The following is a 13,642-nucleotide window of genomic DNA, read 5'->3' as shown; positions in this document are numbered from 1 at the left end:
GATATAAGTCTTTATACCAATCATGTATCATTGCTTGCCAGTGAACCAAAAGTTCTCCATTTCTCTTTTTATGTTAATTCCAGATGTGTGTCTAATTAAGAAACTCTTCATTACAATACTATTTTTGATGTTTTTTTCTTCTTATTGTTACCTTCAGTATTCTCAACAAATACCACTCTATAGTAGCAATATACTGGTGTTTGAAGAGCACACTGTGTCAGCAGTCTCTTTCGAAAGAAATGTAATCTTCACTAAATGAAGGATAAGTGACAAAATGAGTAGAAGTCTGGCTGGTTTGAATACAGAGAAATAAAAATAAGGTAACATAAACTCTAGAAACATAACTCATCATTTTTATTATGTATGTTTGTATCTTTTGTATGTTAGATGTTTTTTTCATTCTCTGTTGTAAAATATTAGAGAAGTCTACTGTTTTATTTCCAGGCAATGAAAAGTCAACTCAAAATTCAGGAATCATAATTTCTATCAGTATCATTGGGTTCTTAGAAGAAAAGTCACTGCAACATTGAAGATGAAATAGGGTCATCGTGTTACTGTGTTTTATAAGAAATATATATATTTGGTCATTCACATGACCAAAACCCTTGGCTCACAGCTCTCAAACCCCTTGGAATTTTCTGATCGATGCAATGGGGAGCATTTTTGTTATAATATTTGGTCTCTTGTCCTCAGGGTCACAAAGGAGAATGAGTGTCTTGTTATTCATAGCAAGCCCTTTCCATCACAACTAGGTTTATATTAATGATGGTGACTTTTGAATTCTACCCCAGTGTGGGGGTATGGCTGCCAGGGGAACCAACCATGTGATTACAGGGTTGGAACTTTCAGTCCCACCCCCTGATTCCCAGGGAGGGGAAAGGGGTTTGAGGTTGAATAAATCATCATTGGCCAATGATTTAGTCAATCATGATTATATTATAAAGCCTCCATAAAAACCCAAAAGGACAGTTTTTTGTCCTTTTTGGAGAGTTTCCATATCCCAGAAACAGAGTACTTCCACATGCTACCATGCCAGGCCCCAAGCTCCACAAGGACAGAAACTCCTTTGTTCAGAACCTCACCCTACGGTATCTCTTCATCTGGCTGTTGATTGATACCCTTCGTAATAAGATGCTAATTGTGAGTAAATAGGTTTTCCCCAGTTCTGTGAGCAGTTCTACCAAATTAATCAAACCCAAAGAGGGGATCATAGGAACCTCTGATTTGTAGCCAGTCAAGCAGAAGCACAGATAACAACCTGGGCTTGCATCTGGCATCTCAAGTGGAGCTTGGTCTTGTAGGACTGATCACTTTACCTGTAGAATCTGATTCTATCTTGGGTAGATAGTGTCAGATTTGAGTTGAATTTTTGGACGCCCTGCTGCAGTCCAGGAATTGCTTATTGGTGTGGGGGAGCCTCAACACAAACACGGGGGCTGGGAACCCCACTGAGTCATCATAGGGAAAAATTCCCAAAGCAAAGAACAAACTTTACGTACCATTATTCCTTCCCATGTGCCTGAAGTGCGCTGGATCTGGCACAAAATTACCTTCTCAATTAATAAATAGAATATAGATAAAGAATAACCCTGGTATTGTTTTAATCAGTTATTAATGTATATTCATTCCTGATGCTGACAAGAACCTATTTCCTTCAAAGTCTATTCATAGTATGCTATCAAAAAAATATAAGACTAAAGCTCAAAGCTCACAAAGTGCTCTTGCCCTTGGATGAACAGACCCTCTAGTTTTGAAATTGAAAAGTTCATTTAAATTTTAAAAAATTGTTGGCACTCAGATATTACAATCTTTTACATTCTGAAGCATGGTCAGTAATTGGGTTCTTAGTGTCAGAGAAGAGTAAGTTGATCACTAACAAATAATTCACTAGACAATTATGGAAACCAATACATCTAGGTCTCTTCCATTTGTATCATTAAAAAATAAATAAATAAAAATGGGTTTAATAGGAAAGTGGCGGGGGTGGTGGTGGCATGATGAATTGGGCGATTGGGATTGACATGTATACACTGATGTGTATAAAATGGATGACTAATAAGAACCTGCTGTATAGAAAAATAAATTAAATTAAATTTATAAAGAAAAAGAAAAAGAAAAAGAAAACTGCAAAACAATAACCCTCATGAATATAGACGCAAAAATCTTCAACAAATACTTGAAAACTGAATTCAGTAGCATATTAAAAGGGTTATACATGTGACCAAGTGGGATTTATCCCACGAATAAAAGGACAGTTCAACTTATGAAAATTAAGTAATATAATATACCGCATTAGTAGATGAAGGGAAAAAAAAATGATCATCTCAATAGATGCAGAAAAAGCATTTGATAAAAGCCAACAAACACCCTTTCATGACAAAAACAGTCAACAAACTAGGAATAAAAAGGAACTTCCTCAAGCTAATAAAGCATATTTATGAAAAATGTATGGCTAATGTTATACTCAATGCTTCCCCCAAGTTCAGGAACAAGATAAGGTGTTTTCAGAATATATTTTTTAAATATTTAAAGTAACAACAAATTCCCAACAGAAAAATGGACACGACTCTTAAGGCTTTTCAAAAAAAGAGTATATCCAAATATAACACAGGGTGTGTTTTCCTAAATGTTTAAAAAAAAAACAAAACTGACATAACCAAGGACTGGCAAAAAATGCAGAATAATGGGAATTGTCATATACTACTCATGGGAGTGTACATTTGGCAAATATTTTGGAATACTCTTTGATGTTATCTGTTAAAGTTGAACATATTCCTTCCCCAGGATTCAGCATTTCATATATATACAACATAAATACTTGCAAATATACACCAAGAGATATGTAGAATATTATTCGTTGCAGTATTATTCATAGCAGCCCCTAACTGGAAGCAACCCAGATGTCCCAACTACAAAAGAATAAAGACTTGTGGTATATTTACTCAAAGGAATATTACAAGCACAGAAAATAAATGAAATACAGTTATATGAAAAACCACAAATAAATCTCACATATTTAATTATGGATGAACAATTCCAGACACAAAATAGGCACTGTATAATTTCATTTACATACATTTCAATAAGGCAAATTGATGATATCAGAAGTAAAGATACAGGTTACTGTGGAGAGAGAAGTAGTAATAGGAAAGGTCACAATGAGGTTTCTGGGATGCTAAGTAATGTTCTATTTCTTTTATTCAGGTGGTTGTCAAATGGGTGTGTGCACTTTTAATAATTCAATGAACTGTGTAATTGCAATGTATATACTTTTAGGTACAACGTTTTGAAACTAAAAAAAAAAAAACTCTTAAGCCAGATCTTTTTATTTTCTGCTCAACACCTCTACTGATCCTTTCTTACAGTGAAAGCCAAAGTCTTTACAATACCCTACAAAGCCCGAAATGATCTGCCCTCACCCTGTCATCTCTCTGCTGTCATGTCCTATTACTTTCCCCATTGCTTACACTACTATAGCCACACTAGCCTCCTTGCTGTTTCTCCAACATATTATACTTTCTTTCACCTCTGGTTCCTATGATTAACTATTCTGTTTGGCTGGAATGCAGTTCTCACAGATATCCAGAAAGTTTGTTCTCTCACTGTAAGACATTGTTTAAATGTCACCTTCTATGAGGCTTCTCTTAACCACTCTATTTAAAATCATAACCCATCATGCTAACATTCTCTCCCCCACTCCCTGCTTTCTTTTTTTCTCCATATTATTTTCTAATATATATGTAATTATCTTATTTATGTTATTTATTTTCTTCTCCTTCCAATAAAATTTAGACACTGTGAAGACAGGAGTTCTGGGGTTGCTTTCTACAATATCCCTGATATCTGAAATAGTGATTGGCATATGGTAGGTATTCAATAAATATTTGTGGAATAACTGAATGGCAATTAAATTTCTTAAGCTACCAGTTTTTTTCCAGGTTTATTGACATATAATTGACATATAACATTGTTTAAGTTTAAGGTGTATAATATAACATGATGATTTGATACACATATAGATTGTAAAATGATTACCACAATAAAACTAGTTGACACCTTGATTGCCTCACATAATTACCTTTTGCGGGGGGTGGCGATTGTGAGAAGGTTTAAGATCTACTTTCTTAGCAACTTTCAAGTACATAATATAGTTGGTTAACTATAGCCACCATGCTGTACACTAGAATTTATTCATCTTATAGGTGGAAGTTTGTACCCTTTGACCAACATCTCCCCATTTCCTTCATCCCCCAGTCCCTAGTAATTCTACTGTTTCTATGAGTTTGACTTGTCAACTCTTTTTGCTCTAAAAAAGAAATGCAACTCAAATATCTCTAACAAACTATGCAAGTACAAATACCTGATGGGCAAGGATTTCTTCTTCAAAATAGATATAGGGAACCCAGTGATAAAGCTTTCTATTGTAGCTATTATGACAGTCCCAATTATTACTTAATTTTTCCCCAGGAACCTTCAACTATACATGGATACTACAGAATGAAAAAAAAAATAGAATCAATTTCCACATCTTCACTATTCTTTGGAGAGTAGTAAGACTTAGTGTTTGATTACAAGTAAGTGAAAATTCAAAATTATCTCTTCTTTTAAACAAATACTAACAGATCATTGAGAGAAAGCCCGAAATCCCCAAAGATTATGATGCAAGGAAGTATGCATATATATTACCTTCATCTATGCTTTCATCTTAACCATAAACATGTGCCTTGAAGCTGGAGAAAAATTACCTTGCAGGGTTCACCCTATGCAACCCTTAAAAGATTACAAACTGGATCATCCAATTTCTTGGAAGTCCCTCACATACCTTTTGCTCCACGGAGTACAGTTTTATCGCCTGTCTCTGAAACTCTTCTCAGCATTCATCTAAGGAGTGAGTGGAAACTATAACATGTGAGCCACATGTGCCTCATATTTTGCAAAAATAATTTAATAGGAAGCATTTTCTTCTTTGAGAAAACTAAATATTTCATTAGGATGAAATGCCAGCCAAAAAGAAAAAAAGCGTAAAAATATAGATTTCCTTCTTGTTTCCTTAACTTTTGGAAACTTAAGCTCTAAGTTTCACTTAGTTCACTCTCTCTCTAAAAGATGAATAAGAGATATAAACAAAGAGGCTTAGGATTTCAAGTGAAGATACATATTAACTCATAAATTGCTGGAGAAGGATTTATTTTGATGATTTCTGTTGCTTGGTTAGTAGAGAAAATATGACAAATCTTTCATTTCAGAGATATCATCTTTCCCAAGCCCATACATTGTTTTCCAGTTCCATTAAACTAATGAGCCCTGGTTTAATATGTATTCTTTTTGAAGTAACAATTGTCAGCATGTATGAGTTTCTGTTGTACATACAAGATTTACTCTAAATCTGTCACTGGACAGTTGCTATCTCCAGGAAATATTCCAAAACAAAAAGGGTAAGTATCAATAATGATTTAAAACAAATCCTTTGTCAATGACTTTTCTCTACATAAATAAATTAACTGAGGTGGCTGGCACTAGGATCCTGAGTAAAAGAGACACAGGAATGTCTAAAGGAGAGAGAGATAATTCATTCGAATATAAAAATATCTTTCAAACAAGGTATTAGGAGACAAGTTTCCTCAAAAGCCCTGTGTGAATGAGTGAATTCTTTCTTTAAAAACATTAACGGACTGTTTTATACAACACATAGAGCCACACGTTTAGCTGGCCTAATTTACTGCATCCATATTTATACAATCCAAAGGGCAATGAGGATCTATAAATAGTAGTCTTTCCAATTTAGGTGCCATCTCAATCGTCAAATGAAAGAGTCAGCCATTTATATGGTCTGACTTAGGAAGCCTGATATTACCTTCCTACACAGAAATATGTCAAGGACTTCCCTGACACAAAGTCTTGGATTCCCACCTTGAAAAGACTTCCTTGATTTATTAAATACTCTTTCTAAAATGAAAAACTATTTCCAGTAGTGGAAAACAAATAAAAATTCAGCACAAAATGTATTAAAAGTGTACTGTTAACCTCTTGATTATAAGCTCCATGAGCTCAAGATCTGCCATGTCCACAATTGTTTCTCCAGCACTTAAAAGCCTACCTGACACAATGAAGATGTTAATAAATATTTTTGTGGCTGGGTAATATTCCATTACACTGTAATATTACTGGTACAATAATATATGTGATATATATATACATATAAATATATATATATCCATTCATCTGTTGATGGACACTTGGTCTGCTTCCATATCTACCATTTGCAGCAATGTGCATGGACCTAGAGAATATTCTGCTTAGTGAAATAAGTCAGACAGAGAAAGACAAATATTATATGATCTCACTTATACACGAAATCTAAAAAAATAATACAAACAAATGTATATAGCAAAACAGAAACAGACTCATAGATACAGAAAACAAACTAGTGGATAACAGTGGGGAAAGGGAAGGGGGAAGGATCATGTGAGGGGTATGGTATTAAGAGATATAAACTACCATGTATAAAATAGATGAGCAACAATGATATACTGCATAGCACAGGGAATTATAGCCATTATCTTGTAATAACTTTTAATGGAGTATAATTTGTAAAAATACTGAATCACTATGCTGTATACCTGAAATAAGACAATATTGTCAATCACAAAAAAGAAAGATAAATAAATAAACATTTTTGAATGAATTATTTTGCCTAATGTATTAGGTCAGAGTAAGGTCCTGAGGAAACAGGAGAATTGAGTTTTGATTCAATAACAACTACTTGGGATGGAAGCAGCCAGAAGGAGAGAAGTGAGAAGTTTCTTGTTTCAGAACGTGCCCAGATGCGGTGGAAAAGGGCTGTGAATAAAGGACTATGAAAATTCTCACCAAAAAAAAAAAAAATTGATAGGTAGATAGGTGGATGGATGACTAGATAGATAGGTATCTTTCCATTTTTCTTGAAGCTAACTTGACCATGGATACCAAATACAGGCACATTGAACTTGGCCAGTCACTGAGACAGTCTGTTATTCATTGTGTCAGTTGCCATGAAGGGCATATTACACCTTGAGTAAGCTGGAGGAACTGAAAGTGAGAATGAGAATTAATTTATGTTCTGTCATGGCACTGCATTGAGACAGAGTGTTTTACAGTATCTTGATTTCATTTCTAATATTATATCAGTTATAAATCATAAAGAAACAGGTATTCATAGTACTGTTGAAAGAACCTCACATGCACAGAAATGTAATATCAATAGTGCAGGTAAACAGATGAGAGAGCAGACGAATACAGGTAATTTAACAGAATCACAAAACTTTACATTCCTAGTATCTAGTTTAGAATTTTTAGAAAGGTAAAAATTTGTCTCCAATTCATGTTTCCCCTGCTTTCTATTATGGTGACTCTTTAAAATAATATATGTCCAAGGCTGAGCCATGAAAGTCATGGTTTTGTTGTTTAAAGAAAAGTCTGTTTACAATTTTATGAAATAAAAGATAAAGAAATTAGGTTTTTTTCAGGACGAATCAGCATACTCCATTAAAGTGCAGTAACCACTGTCATCTCCATGTCTTCCAGACTAATGAATGTGTCCAGCAGAGAAACCACCCAGTACGTTAGCCACTTTATCCTCATGGGCTTTCCCTCACGCCCAGAAATGCAGCTCCTCTACTTCGGGCTCTTCTCAGTAGCCTATGCCCTGACCCTGATGGGGAACACAGCCATTGTCTGTGCTGTGCGGTGGGATCAGCGCCTTCACACCCCCATGTACATCCTCTTGGGGAATTTCTCTCTCCTGGAAATATGTTATGTCACCACGACCGTCCCTAACATGTTGGCCAACTTCCTGTCCACAAGCAAGTCCATCTCCTTTGTGAGTTGTTTTGCACAGTTCTACTTCTTCTTCTCTTTAGGGCGTGACGAGGGCTTCTACCTTTGCATCATGGCCTTTGACAGGTACCTTGCCGTCTGCCGTCCTCTGCATTACCCACGCATCATGACTAAACAGCTGTACACTGGCCTTGTCATCTTTGGGTGGTCCTGTGGGTTCGTGCTCTTCCTAACCCCAGTTGTTCTCATTTCACAGTTGCCCTTTTGTGGCCCAAATATCATCGACCATTTTATGTGTGATCCTGTCCCGTTGATGACGCTGTCCTGTTCTGAAGACACCACCACACAACTCATTTACTGTACTTTCAATGCTATTTTCATGTTTGGCACCTTTCTCTTCATCCTTTGCTCCTATGCTCTGGTGATTCTGGCTGTGCTAAAGATGTCCTCAGCAGCGAGCAAACGCAAAGCTTTCTCCACTTGTGCTTCTCATCTGACTGTAGTAACTCTGTTTTTTGGCTCTGTTACGGTGATGTATAGTAGTCCTGGATCAGGACGCCCAGTGGAAGTGCAAAAAATTGTGGCCTTATTTTATTCTGTAATAACACCCCTCTGCAATCCTCTAATTTATAGCCTCAGGAACAAGGAGATGAAGAATGCCCTAAGGAAAGTCTTTGGGACTGAAATACCTGTCCATAAAACATAAATCAGAAGTCATAGTGAACCAAGTCCCAACATAACCTATCTGAATAAGATATGAGCAAGATGGTTTTCTAGAAAATTTAATCATTTTGGTTAGGGAACTGTTACAATAAAGTCCATGATTATCATGAAAAGCACTCACTACATGATAGATTAGTCTTATTTAAGAAATATGATTGTCTCAAGAAAATTGAACTTTTCATTAGAACTGATTTCTAAAAGGAAGTATAAATCTGGTTTGTATTTCAGAATTGGAGCAACATATAAGGATGCAACAGAGGTTATGAACTTGTTTTGGGATTAACACTAAAAATTTTCCTCCACTGGTAGTTACTGAGTAAAAGGAAGGATTTCTGTATGAAATAAGTCCAGCCTTGCAAGTGTGATCTTTTCACTCTTCTCTGAAGAATAATACATGTTTCTACTGTAAGGATTGTAAAGAAAGAAACTTATAGCCTTAGTTGGATATTAGGTAGTACGTCAGAAGTACACAAAATAAGAAATAGGAATTTAATGGCTAGTATTTATTCAAATAAAGTTAAGATACATGCTAAATGTAAAAGGCATTAGTCAGGACTTAACTCCCTTTGCTGCAAATCCAGTGTCAACTGACAGGTTTTAGGACCATATTTTATTTCAGAATTTTGCCATTTGACACATTTAAAATATATAATTACAAATTTTGGTTTGATTCTGCATTTTATTTTCACCATTAGCTACCTACTTTTTAAAGATGACTCTTTAAAAAGAGTCTGCACCTAGTGGCGCAGTGGTTAAGAATCAGCCTGCCAATGCAGGGGACATGGGTTCGAGCCCTGATCCAGGAAGATTCCACATGCCACGGAGCAACTAAGCCCGTGAGCCACAACTACTGAGCCCGAGTGCCACAACTACTGAAGCCCACATGCCTAGAACCCGTGATCCTCAACAAGAGAAGCCACCGCAATGAAAAGCCCACACACTACAACAAAAGAGTAGCCCCCGCTCTCCGCAATTAGAGAAAGCCTGCGTGCAGCAACGAACACCCAACTCAGCCAAAAATAAATAAATAAATTTATTAAAAAATAAATAAAATAAAGATGACTCTAGAGATGCACGAACGAAGTAGAATGCAATTTAAGGGAGCTACATTTACAGCCTTCAGAAAGTCATCTATTCCACAAAGTGAAGTACAACTGTAATTGGACTTCCTTTACGAAAGAACCAAGGATTTGAGGTTGTCTGGGCATGGAGGAACAGGCTTTCTGGGGGTTCAATAACGAAAGAGAAGTTTTCTTTGTCCTATTTCACAAAAGCAAAGTGAACTGAATGGCTGAACAATTGCCTGGGCAAATTATTTACATAAACAAAAACCCTTAATTAAGAACACCATCCAAAATATCTTTAACAGAAGATGCTGTTTTCCTGATTATTTTAATTATTATTTCCTTCTGGGTGCTTATGGTTTGTTCATTCTACAATCATCCATCTTTCTTAGCAGAGAGGGAAAAGAGATGAAAATGTGTGGTGAATAAAATGTACTGTTGTTTCTAAAGGTGTGTGGTTTCTGCATTTGTAACCAACTTTGAGGTAATAATTAACTAGGCTTTCTGTGTCTCAGACTTTCCATATCAGGAAGACTTACCTCATAATTCAGGTCGCTGACACTCAAAATGGAATGAAATTAATTAATTAACTAGTTAATTAAAATGGAATGAAATCCAACTTTTTTAGTAACTTTTGCTGAATTCAAGACTTTATAAATTAAGAATATAGTGAAATCTGAACTTCAAATTTGTCTAATTTATATTAGAAGATGAACTATTTATAAGGATACAAAGTCTCTTCTACTCAATAGATGATTTTTTGTCTTAAAATTTCCCTCAGAGACTTCCCTCAATCACTATCAAAAAGTTACATTCTTTTCAAACCATATAATAATTTCTTACCTCCTCACATACAGAGGCCAACCTTGCAGCCTACTTCATTTATTACAATAATATGCACTTCTATTTCTAAGAATTTATCAGCTACTAATCACTGACATAAACCAACTATATAAACTATCTCCAAATTTACCAACATGTTTTTCTAGGAATAATCCATGTGAAGTTAATAGGAAAGGGGGAAAATGTCAGTTCAATTTTTTAAGTGCCACATTTAAATAAAGCAATAACGGGTTACACCAAATTAAACAAATTCATGAAGCCTTCAAAACGTTATAAGCATGATGAATCTCCAAAATACATATACTAGAATGCAGCTTTATCCAATTTTGACAGGATAACTTCCTTGTCTCCCAAATCACCTCATGGGACTATTATTGCACTGAATAGTTTGAGGACAGTCACTTCATTTATTATATACAACAACCTTCTGGAGCAAGTTATTATCAACACCATGTTAAAAAATTAGAAAACTAACAGTTTTAGTGAGGTTCAGGAATTTCCCTAACATCACACAACTAGTACATGATCATGGAACCAAAAGTTTATTGTAGCAGATGCTTTTGGTGAGCTTCTATTTTCAGCTGCAGTTGTACTGAATAGTTCCACGTGAATTTTAAATCATACTAACAGTGTCCCACTTGAAAAGTACCACATATCTTTCAAATTTCTGCCTCAGAGTTTCTCAAAAGTCACCAGAGTCCCCACAGCCTATACATAAGTGCAGCCCTGAAGTGTATGGGATTAGTACAGATGCATGAATGCATCAAACATTTATCTTTCTGGGAGATACTCCCTATGCATTTCAGAGGTCCTGAAATCCAATCTCCTTCTATGGTGGCTTTTTCTCCTCCCCTCTTACTCTCTCTGCTCCTTCTTGCTTTTTAAGATCACCTCATATGTAACATCTGCACCCAAGTCCTTGTATCAGGCTCTGCTTTTAAGAGAGCACAAATGAACTGGTAAGATAAGTGGCCCTAGAACTCAAAGCCTCGATATAAGATTCTGGAAAGATAGCAGCAAAGATCCCAGTGCAGGGAGTAAGTCGAGTGATGATAACCCCTAGTATAGAAGAGCATCACACTTGCTAAGACTTTCACCTGTGATAAATTAGGAGGAGTCACAAGTGGAAAGGAAAGTACTGTCTATGCAATAACTCTAGCACTTGAATGAGATGGAAATAATGGTAATTATAAGAGCTGTGGAGTTGTGAACTTTTTATTTCCTAGAAAGAAGTACAAACTCAAGTCAGTCAACCAATTATCAAGTCAGAGCACATCTCTGAAATAAAGGACAAGTTGTTATACTTTGTTATACTTTGCAACCCTCCTACTAAGAAAGAGACACAGGACTGGGTGGGATTCGATATTTGGGATACAGATAAAACCACATTTGTTGATTATTACTCTGACACACCTATCAAGACTTGGAGAATGCCGATTTTGAGTGGAGCCAAAAGAAACTTCCACAGGCTGCTGTTCATGTTGCCCTGCTGAGCAGCAGGCTATGTAGATAACATACGATAAGCATCAGTAGACTGGTCCAGCATATCCCTTGAGTCCTAGAACAAGGTCACATTTTTTATTACATAGAACTACTCACTGTTTGCAAAGGAGATCTTGATTTCCATTGGGGAAAAATCCTGAGCATCTTAATATGAGAAATCAAGTGGCATGCAAACAGAGCTTCCCATCATGAGCTGGATATTGTCACATCCACCAAGTCATAAGTTCAGTCAAGAACAGCAGCAATTCATGATGCATTGGTAATGGTACATTAGTGTATGTGTCCAGACAGGTTCAGAGGACACATTACCTTCTTCTGCTGTACCAACATCTCGTCCTTAGTTTAGACCTATGGTCTCATGTTGGGTTTCCAACAACCAGTAAATGAAGGAAGAAGAAACTCAGTCCTGATTTATGGGTGAGTTGATTCATATATTCATGTGAGCCAAAAATAGATGGCTGCTTCATTCAGCCTAACTCAGAGGCTGACTAAATCATGACGTTGAGGGCAAGTTCTTACAGTATGTAGAAATGAAAAAAGAAAACTTAGTTTTCCAGTTGTATGATGGGGAAAAAAACCTAAGGTAAAGCTTATTCATGGGTTCTTAGGCTGTAACAAATGGTTTTTCTGGTCAGTCAGGGATCTGGAAGAAGCAAAATTGGAAAATCAGAGATAGGAAGGAAGATAGAACGATGGGAGTGGACACAAAGTGTGCAAATCTTGGTGTTTCATATTGATGCCTACCACTTGAAAACCAAGTGAATAGAATGATTCATACTACATGTCAGGTAGCTTTTGTCATCTGTCATCCCAGTGCTTGTACAATATGCTCACAAATAGAGGCACCATAATGGTAGGATTGAGGTTATGCACGAAACCCAAAACATGAACCTCTTACCAAGGTTGACCTAGTTAACTAACTAGTTATCTAACTATCTAACAAATGACCAGCCAGCCAGCAGCAGAGACTGATGCTGAGCTGTCAATATAGTCTTCACTGAGAAGAAGCACCCAGCCACTTGGTGGCAAGTTGATTACATTAACCTCCTTCCTTTACGGAGAAATGATCATTTATCCTTTCTGAAGCTCCTGCTTATTCTGGAGACAGGTTGTGCTTCCATTTTGATAACTGCACACAATTTCTATTCACAAAAAGAGACATTTTTCAATTCTACGTCTTACGTGTTATATATAATCTCAAGGTGTGAATATATTCCTAAGCATAAAATCAAAGTATAAACCATTAAGAGAAAGAGTGATATATATGACTACATAAAAAATACCTTTGATTGGTTTGAAAAATTACTGTGCACATACTGAACAGGCAAATGCCAAAAATGGTAAAGGCGAATATTTATAAAATATAAAAAATTATTTTAAATCAAGAAAAATGAACACATGATTAGAAAGATGAGTTGTATACATAAATGAGAACAAAAGGAAAAAAGAAAGGCAAAATGACCAATAAAATATTTTTTTAATTTCAACCTAATTACTAATTAAATAAATACACATTAAAATAATGACACATTACTTTTAAATATTCATAATGGTAATTTTTAGAAAGAATTATAATAGCCTGTGTGTGTGTTTCAAATGTGAGGAAAATGAGCATTCTTACTACCTGCTGGCTGGAATGTAAGTTAGGACAACACATTTAGAGAGCAACCTAGCAATATGGCAAATAAAAACCT

At 35.8% G+C, this 13,642-nt stretch overlaps 2 protein-coding genes across 4 annotated transcripts in view; one reads left to right on the top strand and one right to left on the bottom strand.

Annotated features, from left to right (window-relative positions):
- LOC137759193 (olfactory receptor 4K2-like) overlaps positions 1 to 13,642 on the bottom strand; it is a 133,824-nt gene that overhangs the window by 44,839 nt on the left and 75,343 nt on the right. The window lies entirely within an intron of this gene.
- On the top strand, positions 7,568 to 8,521 carry LOC137764638 (olfactory receptor 11G2-like). The gene has a single exon (XM_068543687.1). It carries the CDS (start codon positions 7,568 to 7,570, stop codon positions 8,519 to 8,521), a length of 954 nt encoding a protein of 317 aa, XP_068399788.1.

The sequence above is a fragment of the Eschrichtius robustus genome, chromosome 1, assembly GCF_028021215.1.
Source record: "Eschrichtius robustus isolate mEscRob2 chromosome 1, mEscRob2.pri, whole genome shotgun sequence".
NCBI classification, from domain to species: domain Eukaryota; kingdom Metazoa; phylum Chordata; class Mammalia; order Artiodactyla; family Eschrichtiidae; genus Eschrichtius; species Eschrichtius robustus.
Note: the sequence above shows the minus strand (reverse complement) of the source record. Positions and strands in the feature narration are given on the sequence as shown.

What these genes read in the sequence shown, in the direction of transcription:
- LOC137764638 (XM_068543687.1), top strand. Translation starts at nt 7,568, where the DNA reads ATGAATGTGTCCAGCAGAGAAACCACCCAGTACGTTAGCCACTTTATC.